At 69.1% G+C, this 24,175-nt stretch overlaps 5 protein-coding genes across 5 annotated transcripts in view; 3 read left to right on the top strand and 2 right to left on the bottom strand.

Moving 5' to 3' along the window:
* Positions 1–924: 924 nt before the first annotated feature.
* MBLAC1 (metallo-beta-lactamase domain containing 1) lies at positions 925–2,074 on the bottom strand. The gene has a single exon (XM_067315050.1). It carries the CDS (start codon positions 2,072–2,074, stop codon positions 1,352–1,354), a length of 723 nt encoding a protein of 240 aa, XP_067171151.1. The 3' UTR covers positions 925–1,351.
* A 113-nt stretch (positions 2,075–2,187) lies between these two features.
* On the bottom strand, positions 2,188–5,702 carry CNPY4 (canopy FGF signaling regulator 4). Its single transcript, XM_067315051.1, has 7 exons — positions 5,523–5,702; positions 4,530–4,656; positions 4,338–4,434; positions 4,098–4,220; positions 3,157–3,274; positions 2,947–3,069; positions 2,188–2,270 (listed from the first exon to the last, which is right to left on the bottom strand). Exons 1-6 carry the CDS (start codon positions 5,662–5,664, stop codon positions 2,987–2,989), a joined length of 690 nt encoding a protein of 229 aa, XP_067171152.1. The 5' UTR covers positions 5,665–5,702; the 3' UTR covers positions 2,188–2,270; positions 2,947–2,986.
* TAF6 (TATA-box binding protein associated factor 6) lies at positions 4,574–14,652 on the top strand. The gene is made up of 16 exons (XM_067315044.1): positions 4,574–4,645; positions 5,928–6,075; positions 6,884–7,070; positions 7,305–7,391; positions 7,823–7,976; positions 8,099–8,155; positions 8,493–8,612; positions 9,162–9,304; positions 9,870–9,947; positions 10,039–10,140; positions 10,278–10,460; positions 10,987–11,061; positions 11,342–11,467; positions 11,712–11,885; positions 12,494–12,700; positions 13,790–14,652. Exons 3-16 carry the CDS (start codon positions 6,915–6,917, stop codon positions 14,174–14,176), a joined length of 2,049 nt encoding a protein of 682 aa, XP_067171145.1. The 5' UTR covers positions 4,574–4,645; positions 5,928–6,075; positions 6,884–6,914; the 3' UTR covers positions 14,177–14,652.
* Positions 14,653–15,584: 932 nt separating this feature from the next.
* LOC136995222 (2-acylglycerol O-acyltransferase 2-A-like) lies at positions 15,585–20,218 on the top strand. Its single transcript, XM_067315045.1, is given in 7 exon segments — positions 15,585–15,678; positions 16,549–16,727; positions 17,529–17,733; positions 18,082–18,256; positions 19,247–19,446; positions 20,063–20,187; positions 20,189–20,218. Coding segments are annotated over 7 exon segments (1,008 nt in total).
* Positions 20,219–20,732: 514 nt separating this feature from the next.
* Positions 20,733–24,175, top strand: part of LOC136995200 (2-acylglycerol O-acyltransferase 3-like) — a 3,781-nt gene continuing 338 nt past the window's right edge. The window contains 7 exon segments of the mRNA XM_067315015.1: positions 20,733–20,760; positions 20,859–20,934; positions 21,270–21,377; positions 21,873–21,881; positions 21,884–21,942; positions 22,696–22,921; positions 23,967–24,149. Of these exon segments, the coding sequence (XP_067171116.1) occupies positions 20,862–20,934; positions 21,270–21,377; positions 21,873–21,881; positions 21,884–21,942; positions 22,696–22,921; positions 23,967–24,149 (658 nt within the window). The 5' untranslated portion in view covers positions 20,733–20,760; positions 20,859–20,861.

Raw genomic sequence — 24,175 nt, 5'->3', positions numbered from 1 at the left:
GCCAGTGAGAGCCGGGCTGGGGAAGCACGTGATGGGGGAAGCCGCTGAGGGCGTGGCGGGAGCGCTTCCGGGTCGGTGGTGGCGGCGGTGATTGGCTGCTGAATATTCATGACGTCGTTTGCATAGAGACCGCCCCTGCCCCGGGGGCTCATGGGAGTTCTGCCAAGGGGGAACACTTCCTGCCCCAGGGCATCATGGGAGTCCCGCCAAGGGGGCTCTTCCCTGCCCCGGGTGGCACATGGGATGGGGGACACGGGAGTGCACTTGGGACAAGGGTGGCACACGGGATGGAGGACACAAGACAGGATAAGCACATGGGACGCGGGATGGGGACATGGGACACAGCATCAGCACACAGGACACGGGGGGACATGCGGGGACATGGGGTGAGGGCACGGGACACTGGGGGATATGGGGCTGGGCTCACTGATGATGACGATGGTGATGGACAGGACCGAGAGGAGGAGCTTGTGCATGTCACGAGCGTGCCAGGCCTCAGGCGTGGGGCTCCTACCCCTGCCCGGACGGGACGTAATGGATGGCATCACAGGACGGGGGACCCCAGGGTGCCTGGCTGTCCCCATCCCTGGGACAGATGAGGTGTCGATGCCCAGCTCTAGGACCTCCCCCAGTGTCCCCGTCCCTGTCCCCATGTTGGCCTCCAGGGACGAGGCCAGCCGAGCACTGGTGGCATGGGAGGACACTGGGAGTACTGGGAAGGTGCCGGGCCTGGATGCCTGGGTTCCCTCCCTGCCATAACCCTTGTTATTACCAAGTGCTCAAGGCCATGGGGATGGGCCCAGGCGTCCGGGACCCCCGTGTCACTTGGGCCATTATTGCCCAGTTTGTTAAGGCCCTCGTTAAGCCCCCGCTGGCACCCGGCCCTGCCCTCCCTGAGCCCCCAAGGAGAGACCGGCACCAGGGTCTGCTCAGGGGCTTTATTTTGTGGCTGGGGACGTCCCCAAGGGCTCTCCTGTGCCATAGGAGATGTCCCCAAGGGTCTCCTAGTCCTTGGGGACATCCCCGGGGCTCTGCCATCCCGTGGGGACATCCCCAAGTGTCTTCTCGTCCTTGGGGACACCTCTGGTTCTGTCCCTTCTTTAGGGAGTGTCTCTGGGCTTCTCCTTTTCCCCCAGGGACACCCCGAGTCTCTCTTCTCCCTCTCTCGGGGACATCCCTGGGTCCTTCTGGGATGTCCTCAGGTCTCTCCCATCCCTCGGGGACATCCCCAGGTCTGTTCGCCCCCTTCCTTGGGGCCATCTCCAGGAGTCTTGTCTCCGCCCGTGGTGTCCCCAAGTCTCCCCCCTCCCTCAGGGCTGTCCCCGCTCCCGTCCCTTCCTGAGGGATGCCCCTAGGGGCTGCCCCCAGGTCCCTTGTCCCCCTCGGGCTCGTCCCCCGGTGTCCCCCCGCCTGGGGGGGCGTCCCCGGACCCCCACTCCCTGAAGACGCGGAAAGGGGGCCCGTGGCCCGGCACGATGACGTCGGCCAGGGCCAGCACCCGCCGGCGGCTGGCCTCCTGCCGCGCCGGGTCCTCGCTCAGCTCGCGCCAGGCCTCCTCGTCGCCCTCGCGCTCGAAGAGGTCGCCGGCCACCACCACGGTGCCCAGGGCGGTGCCGCGCACGGCCACGCTGACGTGGGCGCCCGTGTGGCCCGGCGTGGGCAGCACCTCCAGGCGCCCGGCGTCCAGGGCGTAGGGCTGCCCCCGGGCCAGGCCGTGGGGCAGGTAGAGGCCGGCGCCGCGGCTCAGGTCGAAGCCCACCAGCAAGTCGGCCCCGGGGAAGAGGTTGACGTTGCCGGCGTGGTCGGAGTGGCCGTGGGTGCAGACGACGTGGGTGACGTCGGCCGGGCGCAGCCCCTGGGCCGCCAGCAGTGCCGGCAGCCGCTCCCGGCCCCATGGCCCCCCCGTGTCCACCAGGACCGTCAGGGGCCCCTGCACCAGGGTGACGGAGCTGTCGGCCCGCACGCAGCCGTTGGGCTGCGCCTCGCTGTAGCCCTCCTGCAGCACCCGCACGCTGTAGGGGGTCCCCGGCACCTCGCCGGCCCCCAGCGCCGCTGTCCGCACTCCTGGCAGCATGGCCCCCCCCCCCGCTCCGGGGACAGAGGGGTGCAACCCCCGGGGGGGGGTGGTTAGTGTTGCAAGATGGTGGTTAGCGTTGCAAGATGGCGGTTAGCGTTGGAAGACAGTGGGTTGGAGTTTGGAGGTCGTGGTCACAGAGGTCGGAGGTCAAAGGTGTGAGGCCAAAGGTCGAGGGTCACCGGAGCAGGGCACCCTAGAGAGAGGATGGGGAAGGGTGCAGGATCTGTGTGCCCCCCCCCGCTAGCTGAGTGGTTTCCCCCAGTCCCCAATGGTTTCCCCCATTTCCCCTCATTAGCCTCCCCCAATCCCCCTCTGTTATCCCAATGGTCTCCCCCATTTCCCCCCCATTATCCCCAGGGGTATCCCCCAATTCCCCCTCCCATTATCCCCAATGGTCTCCCCCTTCTATCCCCAATGGTTTCTACCGTTATCCTCCCATTATCCCCAATGGTCTCCCCTATTCCCCCCCCCATGGTTTCCCCCATAGTCTCCCCCATTCCCTCCCCCGTTATCCCCCATGGTCTCTCCCACCGTCCCCCCCGTTATCCCCGACGGTCTCCCCCGCCTTTCCCCCACCGTTACCCCTCGATGGTCTCTCCCGGCCTTCCCCCCCCCCCCCGTTACCCCTCGGTGGTCCCGTCCACAAGGCGCGCCCCCCACAGCAGCTCCGCGCGTGCAGGCTGCCCCGGAAGGGGCGGGGCTCCCGCCGGAAGTGAGCGGTGCGCGCCGCCATCTTTAAACCGAGCCACCGCGGGCGCCGCCATGCGGGGGAGGAGGAGCGAGGCGGACGGGAGGCGGCGAGGGACAAGAAGCAGAAGAAGGTGTTTCCCCCTGCCGGGGTAGGGACCTTCCCCTCCCCCGGCTCCTACCCCGTCCCCGCCGCGGGGCCCGGAGCGGCGGCCGCGGGGCTCAGAGCTCCCCGGGGTGGTGGTGGGCCGCGGGGCCGGGCGCCGCGTCCTCGCTGTCACCGGTCCAGGCCTCGGCCAGGCAGGCTGCGGGGCAGAGACGGAGCTCAGGGCCCGGGCGGGCGGCCGCCGTCGAGGCCGGGGAGGGGGGTCGCCGCGGTCAAGGCCACGCACCGGCCTTGGCGGCTCCCAGCACGTGGCCGCGGCACAAGAAGTCGCCCAGCGCCTGGTCCTGGTGCCCGAAGTACCAGTCCTCCACGGCGTCCTCGAACCGCTCCAGCATGGCCTCGCACTGCGGGGCACGAGGGCGCGACGGCTCGGGGCCGGGGGGCGCACGGCCTTGCCCCCCCACCATGGGACCCCTTTGCTGCCCCCAGTGGGGGGTCCCCCCCTCTCATCCCCGAGGGTCCCAGGGATCCCCCGGCCACCTCTGGGGACCCTCTGGGATCTCTCTGCCACCCCCCAGGATCCCCTGTCCCCCCGGGACCCCAAAAGCACCCTCCAAGATCCTCTGGGATCTTCTTGCCACCCTCCAGGACCCCCTAGGATCCCCCTGCCACCCCTCAGGATCCCCTGGGATCCCCCTCAGGATGCCCTGGGACCCCAAGAGCATCCTCCAAGATCCTCCAGGACCTCCTGGGATCCCCCTGCCACCCCTCAGGATCCCCTGGGATCCCCCTCAGGATGCCCTGGGACCCCAAGAGCATCCTCCAAGATCCTCCAGGACCTCCTGGGATCCCCCTGCCACCCCTCAGGATGCCCTGAACACCCCCCATCACCTCTCAGGACCCCGAGAGCCCCCTCCAAGATCCTCCAAGACCCTCTCACCACCCTTCAGGACCCCCTGGGACCCCGCTGTCACCCTTTGGGACACCCTCAGGACCGCAGGGTCACCCCTGGGATCTTCCAGGACACCTGGGACCTCCCTCAACTCCTTGAGACCCTCCTCTAAGGCCCCATTGCCACCCCCTGGGATCCCTGGGACTCCATCTCCATGTCCTGGGAGGCCCTCAGCACCCCTGGGATCCCCCTGCCACCCCTGGGACTCCCTTAGGACCCCGGTGCCACCCCCAGGGACCTCCTTGGGACCCCCAGGACCTCCCTCGCAGCCTCACCTGCTGCTTCAGCTGCGTCACCTCGGCCGAGGGCTCGTCCCACAGCTCCACGGGGACCCCCAGGTCCACCTTGACCCCCTTGTTCACCAGGGACTTCAGGGTGCTCATGGTCTGGCTCTGCCCCTGCGCGGCGGCGGCCAGAGGGGGGTAGGGGGGTGTCAAAGCCCCCCGTCCCACCTCCCCTGAGCTGGGGGTGGTGGGGACGGGCTCGGGACGCAGGCAGGCGTCCGGCTCACCCACCTTGGCGTAGCGCAGGCTGCCGGGGCGCTCGGCGTGGACGCTGTAGCGCAGCAGCCGCTCGCACACCGTCTCCAGCGCCTCGGCCAGGCGGGTCTCGCTGCGGGGAGGGACGGCGCTGAGGCCGGGCGACCCGCCGCCGGCGTGGGATGGCCCCGGCCACCGTCACGGCCACGGCCCCGGCCCCGCACTCACGACGTGTTGTACTGGATGCGCCGCTTCCTCCGGCCCGAGTCCAGCACCTGGCCCAGCTCCAGCACCTCCCCGGAGCGGCCGCTCTGCGCCAGCGTCTCCTCCAGCTCCACCGCCAGGTACTTGCACACTGCGGGAGGTCCCCGGGGCCCCATATGGTCCCTGCGGCCCCATATGGTCCCTGCGGCCCCATAGGCCCATGCACTTCTGTCTCTATAGTCCCAGGTTCCGTATGGAGCAATTACCATAGGCTTCAGTGGTCCAGGGCCCCCAAAGTCCCATATAGACCAGACCACGTAGCCCTATATGGACTGTCCCCCCCCCCCAAGCACCATATGGATGAATCTCTATAGTCCCAAAAGAACCATCCCACAGTCCCATGTGGAACAGTCCCTATATCCCCATAGGGACCAAGGCCCCCATAGCCCCTCCAGACCAGCCACTAAAGCCTCAGTGGACCAACCATTGTGACCCCTATGGCCCAGGGACTCCCATAGCCCCACACAGACCAGGTGGCCCATAGTCCTGTAGGGTCTAGTCCCTATAGGGACCAGAGACCCCACAGCCCCATATAGACTGGTTCCTATAGGACCATACAGATTAGGGCCCCCATAGCCCCATATGGCCTGGTCCCTATAGCCCCACATGGAGCAGAGACTCCATAGTCCCATATGGCCTGGTCATTATAGCCCCATGTGAACCAGGGACCCCGCAGCCCCATATAGATTAGTCCCTATAGCCCCATGTGAACCATGGTTCCCATAGTCCCATGCAGCTCGGTCCCTACAGCCTCATATGGACCAGGGTCCCCATAGTGCCATATAGACGGGTCCCTATAGCCCCATACAGACCAGGGACCTCACAGCCCCATATAGACGGGTCCCTATAGCCCCATACGGCCCGGTCCATATAGCCGCCATATGGCCTGGGGACCCCGCAGCTCCGTATGGCTGCAGGTCCTGGGCGGGGGGGCGGGCCCTTTAAGAGCCCCGTTACCTTCACAGCGGGTGGGGGCGCGCTCGTCGTCGTTGCCGTCGTCGCTGTCACCGCCGTCGAGCGCGGCCCGGGCCCGGTGCGGGGCCGCCAGGAGCGCCGCGGCCAGCAGGGGGAGCCGCGCCGCCCACATGCCTCCGGGCATCGCCGCGCCTGGCCCTTTAAGAGCCAGCCGGCACCGCGCATGCGCACTGGTGCGCACGGGGGTGGGGCAGGGGGAGGGCATCACGCATGCGCCCCGCCCTCGGGGCGGCTCGCTCCGCCGGGACGCGCAGGCGCACTGCCTGACCCGCCCGCCACCGCGGAGGTCCTGGCAGAGCGGTAGTGAGCGCGGGGCAGGCTGCGCGAACCGCGGCCGGGATCAGGCTCGATTCAGCTCCGTTAAACTCATTTCATTTTATTATCTAGCTCCGCTGCAGCAGAAGGGGGCGACGAGACCTCTGAGGGTCCCGCCCGGAAGCCTTTAGTGTGCAGCGGCCAGGACCTGGCGGGAACGGCGACAAGAGGCGGAGCGAAAATGGCGGCGGCGGCGGGCACCGGGGAGGCGGCGTGAGAGGTGGGGGAGGGGGCCGGGCCCCGGGAAGGGGGCGGGGTCCCGCTGCCCTCCCCCTCCCGGTGTGTTTTTTTTTTTTGGGGGGGGGGGCTCGTGTGCGCATCCGTGTCGTGTCCCCCCCCGGGGTCCCCCGCGTGCCCCGGTGCCCGCGCACTGCGGTCCCCCCGGGCGGGATGCCCGTGGCGGGGTGGTTCCGCCCTGCCTGCCCCCCCCTCTGCTCGGTGGCCGGGCCCTGGGGTCCCCCGTGGCGTCCCTGTGGCGGGGACCCCCCCTTCTTTTCACTGTCTTTATCTTGGGGCGTCCCTATATTGGGGGTCTTCCCCTATGGGTCCTTATATGAGGGTCCCCCTTGACCCCCCCCCCCAATAGGGGATCTGTCCTGGGGTCTCCACGGCCCCATTTTGGTGTTTTCTGTGCTTAAACTCTCCCCGTTTGCGTTTCTGCATCAGACTCTTGTTGCCGTCACAAACGACGCCTTTATATTGGCGTTATTTAGTTTTCTGTATAATGCTTTTATATTGGAATCTGTTCTATTCAAGGTCCCCCCCCCCCCATAGTGTCTCTATACTGGGGTCTTGTGCACTTAGAATGCTCCCACAGCATCCTTATTTTGGAGTCCTCGACTCCCCTGTGATGTCCCTAAATCTTGGTCCTCTGTATTCCAGCTTCTCGCTATAGTATTTCCGTATCAGACCGCCCTCGTTCCCTATATCCGTGTCTCCAGTGCAGCCTGCGGGTCCCCGGCCCCCCCTCCCTGCCCTGCTGCCCTACGGACACTGACCCAGCCGCCCCCCTCCCCCCCCCCCCCCAGGCCCCCACGACCCCTCTTGCCGAGGAGGAGGATGGCGGAGGAGAAGAAGCTCAAGCTGAGCCACACGCTGCTGCCGGCCGAGTCCATGAAGGTGATGGCCGAGGCCATGGGCATCGGGCAGGTGCCCGAGGAGACCTGCCAGCTGCTGGCCGACGAGGCCAGCTACCGCCTCAAGGAGATCGCCCAGGTATGGGGGACACGGGGGGGGGGGACAGGGAAAGGCGGGGGGAGAGAGGGGATGGGGGACGGAGGGGGTCAGGAGCACGGGCACGTGGGGGGACAGGTTCCTCAGGGAAGGGACGGGGGGTGACAGCACGTGCCCGCTGCCCCGGGATCGCTCAGCCCCCTCCCTGGTGGTGCCCCCCGTCCTGGGGGCCACGAGGGGCTCCCCGCTGTGCTGACCCCCCCCCGGCCCCCCCAGGATGCTCTCAAGTTCATGCACATGGGGAAGAGGCGTAAGCTGACGACGGGGGACGTCGACTTTGCCCTCAAGCTCAAGAACGTGGAGGTACCGCGGGGGCCCGCGCTGCCGGCGGGTCGGGGATGATCTGGGGGGGTCAGGGATGCTCCTGGGGGGGGGCTGCGGGACCTGGCAGGGGTTTGGGATGCTCTGGGGGGGCTCTGGTACCCACAGGGGGGCTCTGAGGATGCTGTGGGGAATCAGGGATGCTCCTGGGGGGGCTCTGGAGATGCTCTGGGGCTCAGGGATGCTCTGGGGGGGCTCTAGGGATACTGTGGGGGGGTCAGGGATGCTCTTGGGGGGGCTGCGGGACCTGGCAGGGGTCTGAGATGCTCTGGGGGGGCTCTGGGGATGCTGTGGGGGGCTCAGGGATGCTCTGGGACCCCCAGGAGGGCTCTGGGGGGGGTGGGAGGTGTCAGGGATGCATCAGGGGAGCCGCCAGCCCCCCCGCCTCACCGGTGTGTCCCCCCCCCCCGCAGCCGCTCTACGGCTTCCACGCGCAGGAGTTCATCCCCTTCCGCTACGCGAGCGGCGGCGGCCGCGAGCTCTACTTCTACGAGGAGAAGGAGGTCGACCTGAGCGACATCATCAACACGCCGCTGCCCCGCGTCCCCCTCGACGTCTGCCTCAAGGGTGGGCGGGGGGGGCCGGGGGGGGCGCGGGGCCGGGGCCCGGGGGCGGCGGCGGGTTTTGGCCCGGCCGGGCGCTGCTTTTTGCCGTTTCTCACCCTTTTTTGTGGCTTTTTTTTTTCCCAGCTCACTGGCTCAGCATCGAGGGGGTGCAGCCCGCCATCCCCGAAAACCCCCCTCCGGGTGAGTGAGGGACCCCGGCATCCCCGGAGCAGCCCCTGCTGCTCCCCGCAGGGATTTGCCCCCCCTCGGGGGGGGAGGGAGAGCTGCCCCTCGGGATTTGCCCTCTGCGAGGGAAGATTTGCCCCCAACCCCTGGGGGTTTTGCCTCCCCTGGGATAGATTTGCCCCCCGCCGAGGCGGATCTGCCTCCCGCCAGCGTGGATTTGCCCCCCACGGAGACAGATTTGCCCCCCGCCAGTGCGGATCTGCCCCCCACCGAGGCAGATCTGCCCCCCCAGCGCGGATCTGCCCCAGCCGGGGCTAGATTTGCCCCCAGCCCACTGAGGCTTTGCCCCCAGCCCCCAAGGAGCAGCAGAAGGCCGAGGCCACGGAGCCGCTCAAGTCCACCAAGCCGGGCCAGGAGGACGACGGGGCCCTGAAGGGCAAAGGCCAGAGCGCCGCCGCCCCCGACGGCAAGGGTAGGTCGCGGGGGGGGGGGGGGCCGTGGGGCGGCAGAGGGGCCCTGGGGGCGTTCAGGAGGCTCCGTGGGGTGTTTGGGGAGCTCCTCGGGGTGGTCAGGAGGGGTCGGGAGCCTCCTGGGGGGCGTTTTGGGGTGTTGGGGAGGGGTTGGGGGCATTTTGGGGTGTTGGGGAGGGGTCGGGAGCCTCCTGGGGGGGCGTTTTGGGGCGTTTTGGGGTGTTCGGGAGGGCTTGGGGGGCGTTTTGGGGTGTTGGGGAGGGGTTGGGGGCATTTTGGGGTGTTGGGGAGGGGTTGGGGGACATTTTGGAGCGTTTTGGGGTGCTGGGGAGGGGTCGGGGGGCGTTTTGGAGCGTTTTGGGGTGTTGGGGAGGGGTTGGGGGTCATTTTGGAGCGTTTTGGGGTGCTGGGGAGGGGTCGGGGGCGTTTTGGAGCGTTTTGGGGTGCTGGGGAGGGGTCGGGGGGCCTTTTGGAGCGTTTTGGGGTGCTGGGGAGGGGTCGGGGGCGTTCCGGGGGTGCGCGGGTGCTGCAGGCCCCTCTGCCCCCCCCAGGGAAGGAGAAGAAGGGCCCCTTGCTGGAGGGGGCCCCGCTGCGCCTGAAGCCCCGCAGCGTCCACGAGCTCTCCGTGGAGCAGCAGCTCTACTACAAGGAGATCACGGAGGCCTGCGTGGGCTCCTGCGAGGCCAAGCGAGCCGTGAGCGCCCTCCCCGCGGCGTCCCCGGGTCCCCAACGTCCTCCCCGGCGCGTCCCCGGGTCCCCAACGTTCTCCTCAGGAGTGTCCTTGTGTCCCCGGGTCCCCAACGTCCTCCCCGATGTGTCCCCGGGTCCCCAACGTCCTCCCTGGCGTGTCCCTGGGTCCCCTGTGCCCTCCCCAAGGATGTCCTGCTGCCCCTATGTCCCCAACGCCCTCCCTGGGGGTGTCCCACTGTCCCCGTGTCCCCGGGACCCTCCCAGGGAACATCCCGCTGTCCCCAGGTCCCCAACGCCCTCCCTGGGGACGTCTTGCTGCCCTCAGGTCCCCGGCGCCCTCCCCGGGGACATCCTGCTGTCCCCAGCGCCCTCCCCGGGGACATCCCCCTGTCCCCAGGTCCCCAGCGCCCTCCCTGGGGACATCCCGCTGTCCCCAGGTTCTCCTCAGGGGGGTCCCGCTGTCCCCAGCGCCCTCCCTATGGGTGTCCCGCTGTCCCCGTGTCCCCAGCGCCATCCCTGGGTCCTCGGCGCATCCGCTGATCCCTGGTGACGTCTCCGTGTCCTCCTAGGAAGCCCTGCAGAGCATCGCCACCGACCCGGGTCTCTACCAGATGCTGCCGCGCTTCAGCACCTTCATCTCGGAGGGGGTGAGTGCGAGGGGACCCCCCCCCCTCAGCCCCTGTCATGGGGGGCCCCGCTGTCCCCCTCTGACCCCGCCGTCCCCCATCGTCCCCCCAGGTGCGCGTCAACGTGGTGCAGAACAACCTGGCGCTGCTCATCTACCTCATGCGCATGGTGAAGGCCCTGATGGACAACCCCACGCTCTACCTGGAGAAATACGTGAGTCGGGGCCCCCCCGTCCTCCCCCCCCCACACACACCATAACCCCGACGCCCCGGGGGCCGCGTGCTCATCGTATCCCCCGTCCCCTTGGGGCTGCTTTTGGTCCCCTCCGCCCCGTGGCGTCCCCCCCCCAGCTCCACGAGCTCATCCCGGCCGTCATGACGTGCATCGTGAGCCGCCAGCTCTGCCTCCGCCCCGACGTGGACAACCACTGGGCGCTGCGCGACTTCGCCGCCCGCCTGGTGGCCCAGGTCTGCAAGAACTTCAGCACCACCACCAACAACATCCAGTCCCGCATCACCAAGACCTTCACCAAGGTGGGCCGGGATGGGGGGCACGGCCGGGGGGGGGAACGACCGGCGATAGGGAGCAAGAAGGGAGCTGGGGGGCAGGATCGGGGCTGGGGGGGCAGAGATGGTGCCCCGGGGTTGGGTTTGGGGCAGGAGCAGGGCCATGGGGCAGGGAGGAGGCTGTGGGGCAGGGACGGAGGGTTCGGAGCAGGACCGTGGGGCGGGGAGGGGGATTTGGGGGCAGAGCTGGGGGACAGGGTTGGGGGGGGTAAGATTGGGGGCAGGACCGGGACTATGGGGCAGCAATGAGGTCATGGAGCAGGATTTGGGGCAGGGATGGGGATTCGGGGCAGGATTTGGGGCAGGGATGGGGATTCGGGGCAGGATTTGGGGCAGGGATGAGGATTTGGGGCAGGATTTTGGGGACAGAGGTGGGGATTTGGGGCCGGGCCATGAGGCAGCGTTTGGGGCAGGGATGGGGGATTCGGGGCACGTCCGTGGGGCAGAATTTGGGGCAATCTTCCCCCCTCTCTGACCCCGCCGCCCCCCCCAGAGCTGGGTGGACGAGAAGACGCCCTGGACCACACGCTACGGCTCCATCGCGGGGCTGGCCGAGCTGGGCCATGACGTGAGTGTCCCCAATGTCCCCCGGCACCATGTCACCCCCTCCCACGTCCCCCTCGTCCCCCCCAATGTCCCCCCCCACGGTGTCACTGCCCCTCTCGTGTTCCTGCCGCGGTGCCGTGTCTTCTTCCCGCCCCACATCTCCCCCACGGCGCCATGTCCCCCCTCACGCTCCCCTGCGGCCCCCCCTCCGTCCCCCTCACAGCGCTGCGTTTCCCCCGGGTCCTCCCCCCGTGTTCCCCCCCGTGTCCCCTGCGTCCCCCTGATGTCCCCTGCGCCCCCAGGTCATCAAGACGCTGATCCTGCCCCGGCTGCAAGTGGAGGGCGAGCGAGTCCGGAGCATCCTGGAGGGTCCCGTGGTCAGCAACATCGACAAGATCGGGGCCGACCACGTCCAGACGCTGCTGCTGGTGGGACTTGGGGACACTGGGGGGACACGGGGACATCAGGGGACACACGGGGAGGACACGGGACCACCCCAGTGTTGACAGTGTCAACAAGCTGAGGTCCAGCTATCTCCAGATCCTGCTGCTGGTGGGACCTGGGGATGCGGGCAGGGACTTGGGGGACGTGGGCATGGGTTTTTGTCCCCAATCCCTGCGTGCCCGTGTCCCCTGCGTCCCCCCTGATGGCGCCATCCCCGTGTCCCCGCAGAAACACTGCGCCCCGGTGCTGGCCAAGATCCGGCCACCGCCGGACAACCAGGACTCCTACAAGAGCGACTTTGGGTACTTGGGCGCGCTGCTCTGCACCCACGTGGTGAAGGCGCGGGCGCAGGCCGCCATGCAGGCCCAGCAGGTCAACCGCACCACGCTGACCATCACCCAGGTGGGCACGGGGACACGGGGGGACACGGGGGACGTGGGGACACGGGGAGGGACGTGGGGACACACGGCAGGGAGGGACGTGCTGCTCTTGCACCCACGTGGTGAAGGTCAGCGGATCAGCTGCACCATGCTGACCATCACCCAGGTGGGCATGGGGACACGGAGGGGACATGGGGACACCGGGGGGACATGGGGACACATGGAGGGGGGACATGCTGCTCTGCACCCACATGGTGAAGGCCAGCAGGTCACCCATACCACGCTGACCATCACCCAGGTGGGCACAGGGACACGGAGGGGACGTGGGGACACGGGGACGTGGGACTGGGGGAGAAGCGGGACATGAGGGGCGCGTGGGGACACGGGGACACCTTGGGGAGAGGCCGTGGGACGTGGGGGGCCACAGGGAAGCAGGGGGACACGGGAGGGGGGGACAGGCAAGCGTGGCGTGACGCAGGACGCGGTGCCGGATGACACACGAGGACACGGGGACGACAGGGAGACGGGGGAGGATGCGGGGCAGAGGGTGCGGAGAAGGGGGCGAGAGAGGGGGGCGCGCGGGTGGCCTCGCGGGGCCGGCGCGAGCGTCCCTGTCCCTGTCCCCCGCAGCCGCGGCCCACGCTGACGCTGTCGCAGGCGCCCCAGGGCCAGGGGGGGCCCCCGCGGCCCCCCAGCATCATCAAGGTGCCCAGCGCCATCACGCTGCCCGTGCAGACCCTGGTGTCGGGGCGCCCCGGCACCCCCACCCAGCCCTCGCCGCCCCCCACCAAGTTCATCGTCATGTCCTCGGCCTCGGGGACCAGCGCGTCCCAGCAGGTACCGCGTGGGGACGGGGACGGGGACACGAGGGGACACCTTTGGGGCTGTCTCGGTTCCCCCCGGGGATGTCGCTGGGTCCCTCAGGTGGCTTCGTGGCCCTGGGTTGTCCCTGTGCCTCCTCTCCCCCCCCCAACCCAAACGTGTCCCTGTCCCTCTGGGCTGTCCCCAAGGCTCGGAGGTGTTCCTGTCACTCTGGGTCATTGTGGGCCCCCCAAGCGTCCCCCACGTGGCCCCAATGACCCCCGTGTCCCCACCTGTCCTTCCGTCCCCCCCAGTCCCCGTGTCCCCCATCGCCATGTCCCTGACTGTTCCTGTGCCCTTGATGGTCCCTGTGTCTCCATCCCCATGCCCTTAATGGTCCCCATATCCTTGTCCCCATGACCCTGGCTGTCCCCGTGTCCCTGTGCCATTGATGGTCCCCGTGTCCCCATGCCCATGATGGTCCCCATGTCCTTGTCCCCATGCTCCTGACAGTCCTCATGACCTTGATAGTCCCCATGTCCCCATTGCTATGCCCCTGACGGTTCCCACGTCCCCACGTCCCTGTCACCATGCCCTGACGGTCCCTGTGCCCTGAAGGTCCCCATGTTCCCATCTCCATGCCCCTGATGGTCCCCATGTCCTCGTCCCCATGCCCCGATGGTCCGCGTGTCCCCACTGCCATGCCCCTGATGGTTCCCATGTCCCCGTGTCCCTGTCACCATGCCCTGACGGTCCCTGTGCCCTGACAGTCCCCATGTCCCCATCTCTATGCCCCTGATGGTCCCCGTGTCCCTGTCCCCATGCCCCTGACGGTCCCCGTGTCCCCACTGCCATGCCTCTGATGGTTCCTATGTCCCCGTCCCTGTGTCCTGATGGTCCCCGTGTCCCTGACGGTCCCCATATCCTCGTCCCCATGCCCCTGATGGTCCCTACGTCCTTGTCCCCATGCCCTTGATGGTCCCCGTGTCCCTGTCCCTATGCCCTGATGGTCCCCATGCCCCTGATGGTCCCTGTGCTCCTGACGGTCCCCGTGTCCCCACTGCCATGCCCCTGACGGTCCCCGTGTCCCCGTCGCCGTGCCCTGACGGTCCCCGTGCCCCGCAGGTGATCACCTTCAGCACGAGCCCGGCGCCCACGGCCACGTCGCCGGTGACCACCACGGTGCCCAGCGTGCAGCCCGTGGTGAAGCTGGTGTCGGCGGCGCCCACGGCCCCCAGCGCCACCGTCACCGGCAGCGTCCAGAAGTACATCGTGGTGTCCCTGCCGCCCGCCGGCGAAGGCAAGGCCACCGCGGGCGCCCCGGCGGGCGCCAGCACCCCGGGCCCCCAGCTGTCCCCCTCGGCCACCGCGTCGCCCGCCGCCGCCACCCCCGCTGCCGCCCCCGCCATCAAGCTCGAGCCGGGGGACAGTCCCCAACCGTCCTCCGCCCCCTTCGGCAAGGCCAACGGGGCCCCCGGCGCCGTGGCCCAGTCCCCCCAGTCTGCCCAGTGACGCCCTCCGTGGGGGACGGAGGGGGTGACCTGGGTGTCCCCCGCTGTCCCCGTGGGTCCTGGCACTCCTCTGCGGGGACGGAGGGGGTGACCCGGGCGTCCCACCGTGTCCCAATGTGTCCTAAGACCCCTCTGCGGGGACAGAGGGGGTGACCTGGGTGTCCCCTGATGTCCCCAAGGGTCCTAGGACCCCTCTGTGGTGACAGAGGGGGTGACCTGGGTGTCCCCTGATGTCCCCAAGGGTCCTAGATCCCTCTGCGGGGACAGAGGTGGTGACCTGGGTGTCCCCTGATGTCCCCAAGGGTCCTGCAACCCCTTCACGAGACCCGCTGGGGCTGGGGGGCGGGTGTCACCGCTGGGGACGGGTGCCACCGCCGGGGTCGGGGCCGGGGCCGGGGCCCGTCCCCCTGTAAATAGCTGTACCCGGTGCGCTGTAAATAACCCCAATAAAGGCCGGCGTCCCGGCTGCTGCCAGCGCGTCCCAGTTCATCCCAGTGCCCACAGCGGGGCCCGCGGGGGCGCTGCCACCCCCCCCCCCCCCACCGAGTCCCCAGTCTGGGGGGTGGCGCGGGGGCACCCGGACACCTGGGTCCCTTGCACGTGGGTGTCGCACGGGCGTTTGCACAAGCCCCCGGTGTTGCACGGGCGTTTGCACTCGCCCTGGGTGTTGCACGGGCGTTTGCACAAGCACCGAGCATTGCACAGGCGTTTGCACAAGCCCTGGGTGTCGCATGGGTGTTTGCACAAGCACCGAGCGTTGCACAGGCATTTGCACAAGCCCTGGGTGTTGCACGGGTGTTTGCACAAGCACCGAGCGTTGCACAGGCGTTTGCATCGCCCTGGGTGTTGCACGGGCGTTTGCACAAGCACCGAGCGTTGCACAGGCGTTTGCACAAGCCCCGGATATTGCACAAGCATTTGCACAAGCCCTGAGCGTTGCACAGGTGCTTGCACAAGCCCCAGCAGTGCGTGGGTGCTTGCACAAGCCCTAAATGTTGCACAGGCATTTGCACAAGCCCCGGTGTTTCACAGTTGTTTGCACAAGCCCCCAATGTTGCACAGGCGTTTGCACAAGCCCTGAATGTTGCAGGGGCGTTTGCACAAGCCCTGGCTATTGCACGGGTATTTGCACAAGCCCTGAACATTGCACGGGCATTTGCACAAACCCTCAACGTTGCACGGGCATTTGCACAAACCCTGATCATTGCACAAGCATTTGCACAAGCCCCAACTATTGCAGGGGCGTTTGCACAAGCGTCGCCCCGAGCGCTTGCACAAGCGGCGCCCGGTGCCCCGGGGGAGGGCAGGGGGCGGGGGCGGCGCCGGGACAGTTAAAGGGGCGGCGCGGGGGCGGCGGCGGCCCCTTCCCGGCCCCGTTCCCGGTGCTCCCGGTGCTCCCGGTGCCGGCCATGCCGCTCCGGTTCGCCCCGCTGCGGGTGCCGCTGCGCCGCCGCCTGCAGACCGCGGCCGTGCTGCAGTGGGTCTTCTCCTTCCTGGCCCTCGGTGAGCCGGACGCCTGGGTCCCCCGGGGGGGGGGGGGGGAAGGGGGGTGTGACCCCCCCCCGCACACACCCCGGACGCCTGGGTCCCCGGGGGGGGGGGAAAGAAGGGGAAGGGAGGAATGTGCCCCCCACCACCCCGGACGCCTGGGTCCCTGGGGGGGGTGTTCTGGGGGGAGGTCCGTGTGCCCCCCCCCCTTCCCTGGACACCTGGGTCCTTGGAGGGGGGGTACCTGGGGGGTGTCCCGGGGGTGTCCCCAGTCCCCCCCCCACCCCCCCGGACGCCTGGGTCCTTGGGGGCGGGGTACCTGGGGGGGGGACGAGTGGCCCGAGGGGGGTGGCCCCATCCCCCCCTTCCCGGACGCCTGGGTCCTTGCTTGGGGGGATGTCCCGGGGGTGTCCCCATTACCCCCCCTCCTTCCCCGGACGCCTGGGCCCCCAGGGCAGCTGTGCGCACTGGGGCGGAGGGGGGGGGTGTTTCGGGGGGGCTCCTGGGGGGGGTTCCCGGGGGGGGGTCGGGGTGCCCCTTGGCGGGGGGGTGCCGGGGGGGTGTCCCCGTGCCCCTGCCGGACGCCTGGGCCCCCAGGGCAGCTGTGCGCGCTGGGGCGGGGGGGGGGGGTGTTTCGGGGGGGCTCCTGGGGGGGGGGTTCCCGGGGGGGGGGTCGGGATGCCCCTTGGCGGGGGGGGTGCCGGGGGGTGTCCCCGCGGCCCTGCCGGACGCCTGGGCCCCCAGGGCAGCTGTGCGCGCTGGGGCGGGGGGGGGGGTGTTTCGGGGGGGCTCCTGGGGGGGTTCCCGGGGGGGGGTCGGGGTGCCCCTTGGCGGGGGGGTGCCGGGGGGTGTCCCCGTGCCCCTGCCGGACGCCTGGGCCCCCAGGGCAGCTGTGCGCGCTGCTCTTCGCCCTGGCGCTGCGCGGCGCCCTCTGGCTGCCGGCGCTGCTCTACGGCGCCTGGCTACTGGCGGACCGCGAGACGCCGCGCCGCGGGGGGCGCCGCTCCGCCTGGGTGCGCGGGTGGACGCTCTGGGCGCACTTCCGGGACTACTTCCCCATCTCGGTGAGCCGCGGCCTGGGGCGGGGGGGGGGAGGGACCCTAGAGGGCTCCAGGGGGGTTGAGGGGTCTCTGGGGGACCCTGGAAGGGCTCCAGGGGGGTTGAGGGGTCTCCAAAGGGCTTGGGGGACCTTGGGGGGGTCCCTAAAGGGGTCCCTGGGGGCTCTGGGGGACCCTGGAGGGGCTCCAGGGGGTTGGAGGGCTTTAGGGGTCCTTGGGGGTCACTGGAGGGCCTTCAGGGGGGTTGAGGGCTCCCTGGAGAGCTGGGGGGATCTTGGGGGGGTCCCTGGAGGGTTTGGGGTCCCTAGAAGGGCCCCTGGTGGGTCCTTGGGGGGCTCTGGGGTCCCTGGAGGGGCTCTAGGAAGGCTGAGGGGTCCCTGGAGGGATTTGGGGTCCCTAGAAGGGCCCCTGGTGGTCTTTGGGGGCTCTGGAGGTCCCTGGAGGGGCTCCAGGGGGGTTGAGGGATCTCTGGAAGGTTGGGGGGACCTTGGGGGGGGTCCCTGGGGGGTTTGGGTCCCTAGAAGGGCCCCTGGTGGGTCCTTGGGGGGCTCTGGGGGTCCCTGGAGGGGCTCTAGGAAGGCTGAGGGGACCTTGGGGGGGGTCATGGGGGGGTTGGGGGGGTCCATGGAGGGTTTGGGGATCCCTGTAAGGGTCCCTGGAGCATTTGGAGGGTCCTTGGGGGATTTTGGTGGGTGCTGGGGGGGGGGAGGTTGTGATCTTGGGGTGGTTTGGGGGCTCCTGGCAGTTTTTGGGGTCCCCCTGACCCGCTCGGGGGTGGGGTGGGGGGGTTTCCGCTCGCGGCGGCAGCTGGTGCGGACGACGGAGCTGGACCCCCGGCGCAACTACGTCTTCGGCTTCCACCCGCATGGCGTCCTGGCCGCCGGCGCCTTCGCCAACTTCTGCACGGAGGCGACGGGTTTCGGGGGGCTCTTCCCGGGCCTGCGCCCCCACCTGCTCACCCTGCCCTGCTGGTTCCGCCTGCCCCTGCTCCGCGACTACCTGCTCTGCGGGGGTGAGCCGCCCCCCCGGGGTCCCCTGCACGCCGGGATCTCCCGGACGCCTGGGTCCCTTTGGGCCTGGCGGGGGTCTCCCTTGTGCCCAGGAGCCCGGATGCCTGGGTCCCCCGGACGCCTGGGTCCCTTTGGGCCCGGGAGCCCGGATGCCTGGGTCCCTCAGCCCACGGAGGGTCCCTTTGTGCCCACCGGACACCTGGGTCCCCCGGTGGCCCCAGATGCCTGTGGGGGGGGGGAGAAGCCTGGGGCAGCGTTGGGGTGCTGAACCCGGACGCCTGGGCTCCCTGGCTGCCCCAGGGAGGGGGGAGGCAGCGCGCGGAGCCCGGACGCCTGGGTTCCCGCCGCAGGGCTGGTGTCCTCGGAGAAGGCCAGCCTGGAATACCTGCTGAGCCGCCGGGGCGGGGGGCAGGTGGCCGTCATCGCCGTGGGGGGGCCCCCCGAGGCCCTGGACGCCCGCCCCGGCGCCCTGACGCTCCAGCTGCTGGCCCGCAAGGGCTTCGTGCGCATCGCCCTGGAGCACGGTGAGTGGGGCTGGGGGGGTCCCGGGGGGGTCCTAAGGGGGTTTTGGGGATCCTTAAGGGGGTTTTGATCCCTTGGGGGGGCTTTGAGCTCCTTGTGGTCCTCATAGGGAGTTCCTATGGGGAGCTATGGAGTTCCCAGGGGTGTGTGGGGTTCTTAGTGGGGTTTGGGGTACCTTGGGGGGGCTTTGAGCTTCCTGGTGGCCTCCATGGGGTTTTAGGGGTCCCTATGGGGAGCTGTGGAGGTCCTAAGGGTGTTTTTGGGGGGTCCTTAAGAGATTTTGAGGTAACTTGGGGGGGCTTTGAGCTCTCTGGTGGCCTCCATTGGGGTTTTAGGGGTCCCTATGGGGAGCTGTGGGATCCTAAGGGTGTTTTTGGGGGTCCTTAAGAGGTTTTGAGGTAACTTGGGGGGGCTTTGAGCTCTCTGGTGGCCTCCATTGGGGTTTTAGGGGTCCCTATGGGGAGCTGTGGGGGTCCTAAGGGTGTTTTTGGGGGCCCTTAAGAGGTTTTGAGGTAACTTGGGGGGGCTTTGAGCTCCCTGGTGGCCTCCATGGGGTTTTAGGGATCCCTATGGCGAGCTGTGGGGGTCCTAAGGTGTTTTTGGGGGTCCTTAAGAGGTTTTGAGGTAACTTGGGGGGACTTTGAGCTCTCTGGTGGCCTCCATGGGTTTTGGGGGTTCCTAGAGGTGTATGGGGGGCTCTGTGGGGTGGGGGCTGTGGGATCCTTGATGGATCCCATAGGGATATGGGGCTTTTGGTGGGACTTGGGGGTCCCTATGGAGATGGGGGCTCTAGGGGGCACGGGGGGGGTCTCTTTGGACCCCCAGATGCTGAGTTTGGGTGGTGGTGGGGGGAGGTCCCACCTTTGGGTGCCGACACGTGGGGCTGGGAGTACCCGGACGCCTGGGTGGATGAGGAGGGGGATGCCTGGAGGTCGGGGTGTCCCTGGAGGGGGGCAGCCCGGACGCCTGGGCCCCCGGTGATGGCCGCGCCAGGGCCTCGCTGGTGCCCGTGTTCTCCTTCGGGGAGAACGAGCTCTTCCAGCAGGTCTCCAACCCCCCCGGCTCGGGGCTCCGGCGCCTCCAGCTCCGGCTCCAGCGCGTCCTGGGGGTGGCTCTGCCGCTCTTCCACGCGCGCGGCGTCTTCCAGTACAGCTTCGGCCTCCTGCCCTTCCGCAGGCCCATCCACACCGTGGGTGAGCCGGACACCTGGGCCCCCCCCCCCCCTCCGCCCTGCCCGGACGCCTGGGCCCCCCTGGGGTGGGAGGAATTTGGGGGGGGGGTTGTGCGTGGACACCTGGGCAGCACGGCCGGATGCTTTGGTCCTATTGGGGTGGGATCACCCCCTTCCAAGCGCCTCCATCCCTTTTGGGGGGGTGGGAAGCATCCCGGACGCCTGGGCCCCTCCTGCGGGGGAGGTTCCTGGCAGCGCCGGGGGCCTCTGCCCCACTCAACCCCCCCCCGTTGCCCAACCGCGGCCCCTCGGGGGTCCCCAAGGGCTGTTGCAACTGGCTGAGCTCAGCTAGGGCAAAGGGTGGCCCGGACGCCTGGGCCCCTTGGGGTGGTGACCAGGACTGGGAGGTTTTTTTGGGGGGGGGTCCTGGATGTGTGGGGCACGGAGGCAGCAGGAGGGGCCCGGACGCCTGGGCCCCGAGCAAGGGATCCCCGAATGGGGACTGGCGAATCTGGGGGTGCCCTGAGGTTTGGAAGGGGTGTGTGTGTGTGTGTGTGGGGGGGGGGAAATGTGCCCGGACGCCTGGGCCCCTCCTCGCCTTGCCCTGACCTCTGTGCTCTGCCCCCCCCCCCCCGCAGTGGGGGCCCCCTTGGCGCTGCCCCGGACCCCCGACCCGTCGCCCCAGACCGTGGAGCGGTGGCATCGCCTCTACCTGGAGCAGCTCGTCGCCCTCTTCGAGGAGCACAAGGGCCGTTACGGGGTCCCCCCCCGAGCGGCACCTCACCTTCGTCTAGGGCCGGGACCCCCCGGACGCCTGGGTCCCCCCCCGTCCCCCGGACCCCCTCTGTGTCTCCCCAAATCCCCTCCAATAAACCAGCTCTCCTGGAAGCGTGTGGTGCTTTTAGGGGTGCTGGGAGGGTTTGGGGGGGGCTGAGGAGGGTCCCAGGGGATTTGGGGGGGGTCCTGGCTGGGCACTGGGGTCTTGGGGGGGCTGAAGGTGTTGGGGGGACTCTGAGGTTGGGATTTTGGGGGGGGCTGGGGGGGATTTGGGGTGACCCTGGCTGGGTATTGGGGTCTGAGGGTGTCAGGGGGACTCGGAGGTTGGGATTTGGGGGGACCCTGGCTGAGCACTGGGGTTGTGGGGGGAGCTGAAGTTTTTGGGGTGCCGGGGAGACTCAGAGGTGGGATTTCGGGGTGCTGGGTGGGGGGGGGGTTCCCCCCTCGTCTCCCTTCCTTCCCGGGCCCCAACCCGAGCCCGGACGCCTGGGCTCCCGGGGCACCTCCCTCGCCGAGGGCAAAGTGCGGCGCCGGAGCTGAACGTGGCGCCCGCGAGGAGGTGCGTGGGGCGAGGGGCACCCCGGGGTGCCGGGGGGGGGCCCGTGGCCCCTCATGTCCCCCCCCCACGTCCCCCTGTGTCCCCGTGTCCCCCCCCAGGCCATGGAGGGAGCCCTGCGGCGCTGGGTGCAGGCGCTGTGCGTGCTGCAGTGGATGCTCACCTTCCTCTTCCTCGGTGAGGCAGCAGCACCCTGGGGTGGGGGGTTGGGGGGGGGCAATTGCACCCCTGGAAGCAGGTTTCTACCCTGGAGGGGGGCAATTGCACCCTGCGTGGGGGGGGGAGGGGTAGGTGCCCCCTTGGGTGAGGGTAGATGCACCCTTAGGGGGGCAATTGCAGCCCTCGGGTGGGGGTGGGTGCACTTTGGGGAGGGGGGGGCTGCTTTTCTGGGGGGGTTCGGTGGGTTTTGCACCCCGGGGTGGGGGTGGGGGTGGGGGGCGGTTGCAGGCTCTGCGTGGCCCCGGCCCCGGGGGACCCAGGCGTCCGGGGGACCCAGGCGTCCGGGCGCCCAGGCCCGGCCTCCGTCCTGCTCCTCCTGTACCTGCTGCGCACCCGCCTCTGGCTCCTCTCCGTCCTCTACTTCGCCTGGTGGCTCTGGGACTGGCACGGCCCCGAGAGAGGTGGGGACACACATGGGGACATGGGGACATGGGGACCCCCCGGGGGCCCCGAGAGGGGTGGGACGTGGGGATGGGGACAGGGACACCCCAGCACCCTGAGAGAGGTGGGAACAGAGGGACACAGGGACCCCCAAGGTCCCCAAGAGAGGTGGGGGGACATGGGGACATGAGGACGGGGACATGGGGACCTTCATGGCCATGAGATACATGGGGACACGGGCATGCCCCCAAGGCCCTGGGAGCACTAGGGGACATGGGACAGGGACATGGGGACCCCCCCAGGTCCCCGAGGGAGGTGGGGACACAGATGGGGATATGGGTACCCTCATGGCCATGCGAGAGGTTGGGGACATGGGGACACGGGGATGGGGACATGGGGACCCCCATGGCCATGCAAGAGGTTGGGGACATGGGGACACGGGGATGGGGGCAAGGAACCCTGGGGCCACCCTGAGTGAGACCTGTGTCGTCGTCCCCCCCCCATTGTCCCCTCAGGTCCCCGTCACTGCGAGTGATCCGAAACTGGAAGATTTGGGAACATTTCTGTGACTATTTCCCCATCACGGTACGGGGACGGGGATGGGGACGGACATGGGGACACGGGGGGGGGGACAGGGGATGCCACTGCGTTTTGGGGCCATGCCCGGTCCCTGCCCTCGCTGGCACATCTGGCCCTGTCCCCCCCCCATGTCCCCCCCCATGTCCCCTGTGTCCCCTATATCCCATGTACCCCCATACCTCTCTACGTCCCCCCATGTCCCTACGACCCCGTGTCCCCTATATCCCCTGTGTCCCCCATGTCCCCCATGTCCCTCATGTCCCCTATGTCCCCCTATATCCCCCCATGTCCCTGCATCCCCCCCGTGTCCCTACATCCTCCTTATATCCCCGTGTCCCCCTATATCCCCATGTCCCTCCATCCCCCCATGTCCCTCTGTCCCCCTATATCCCCCTGCATCCCCCTATATCCCCCATATCCCTACGTCCCCCCCATGTCCCCCATGTCCCTACATCCCCATGTCCCCGTGTCCCCCTGTATCCCCTTATGTCCCTCTATATCCCTTGTGCCCATGTCCCTCTGTCCCCGTACATACCCCGTGTCCCCCTATATCCCCCTATGTACCCCGTGCCCCCCCATATCCCCATGGCCCCCTGGGTCCCCCCTGTCCCTACATTCCCCTATATCCCCCCATGTCCCTCTGTCCCCCTACATCCGCCATGGCCCCGTGTCCCCCCATATCCCCCTATATCCCCCTGTATCCCCTATACACCCCTATACGCCCCTGTACGCCCCTATACGCCCGTGCCCCCCCCCCAGGTGCTGCGCTCGGCCCCGCTGCCCCCCGGGCGCAGCTACGTGCTGGCCGCCCACCCGCACGGCATCGCCTGCGCCGGCGTCTTCGGGGCCTTCGTGACGGGGGGCCGGGGGGCGCGGGGGGCCCCGGCGCCCGGGGGGGGGCCCTGCCCGGGGCTGCGGCCCAGCCTGGCCGCCCTGGCCGGCCTCTTCCGCCTGCCGCTCTACCGCGACTACGCCCTGGCCGCCGGTGAGCGCGGGGCGCAAGGGGGGTTTGGGGGGCGCAGTGGGGCTCGGGGGGGTGCAATGGGGATTTCGGGGGTGCAATGGGGCTTCTGGGGGTGCAATGGGGCTTCTTGGGGTGCAAAAGGGCTCTGCAGGGTGCAATGGGGCTCTGGGGAGGTGCAATGGGGCTTTCTGGGGTGCAATGGGGATTTTGGGGGTGCAATGGGTCTTCTGGGGTGCAAAGGGGCTCTGCAGGGTGCAATGGGGCTCTGGGGAGGTGCAATGGGGCTTTCTAGGGTGCAATGGGGATTTTGGGGGTGCAATGGGGCTCTGGGGAGGTGCAATGGGGCTTCTTGGGGTGCAATGGGGATTTTGGGGGTGCAGTGCGGCTCAGGGGGGTGCAGTGGGGCTTTTTGGGGTGCAATGGGTCTTCTGGGGTGCAATGGGGCTCTGGAAGCTGCAGTGGGGCTTTTTGGGGTGCAATGGGGCTCTGGGGAGGTGCAATAGGGCTTCTTGGGGTGCAATGGGGCTCTGGGGAGGTGCAATGGGGCTTCTTGGGGTGCAAAAGGGCTCTGCAGGTTGCAATGGGGCTCTGTGGGGTGCAATGGGCTCTGTGGGGTGCAATGGGGCTTCTTGGGGTGCAAAGAGGTTCTGGAGGGTGTAATGGGGCTCTGTGGGGTGCAATGGGGCTCTGAGGAGGTGCAAAGGGGCTCTGGAGGGTGCAGTGGGGCTTTTGGGGGGTGCAAAGGGGCTCTGCAGGGTGCAATGGGGCTTTTTGGGGTGCAACAGGGCTTCTTGGGGTGCAATGGGCCTCTGCAGGGTGCAATGGGCTTTTTGGGGTGCAGCAGGGCCAGGGCGGGTGCAATGGGGCCTGGAGGACGCGTGGGGCACCGGGAGGGCGCAGTGGGGCGTTTCGGGGTGCAGTGGCAGGCTGCAACGAGGCAAGGGGGGGACAGCGGCGGGAGCAACACCCGCGGGGGGGTCTGTGCCCCCCAATGCACGACCTGGGGGGGGGGGGTCCTCGCCCTGGGGGGGCCCCGGCGCCCGCTGACCCCCCCCCCCCCCCGCAGGGCTGTGCCCCGTGAGCCGCACCTGCCTCGACCGGGTGCTGGCGCAGCCGGATCAGGCCCTGCTCATCATGGTGGGGGGGGCGGCCGAGGCGCTGGAGGGGGCCCCCGGGCGCCACCGCGTCACCCTGCGCCACCGGCAGGGCTTCGTGCGCCTGGCGCTGCGCCACGGGTCGGCACCCCGCCGTGGGGCGCGGGGGGGGGCGAGGGGA

This window comes from Apteryx mantelli, chromosome 40, assembly GCF_036417845.1.
Source record: "Apteryx mantelli isolate bAptMan1 chromosome 40, bAptMan1.hap1, whole genome shotgun sequence".
Taxonomy (NCBI): Eukaryota; Metazoa; Chordata; class Aves; order Apterygiformes; family Apterygidae; genus Apteryx; species Apteryx mantelli.
This window is presented reverse-complemented; position numbering and strand designations above follow the sequence as displayed.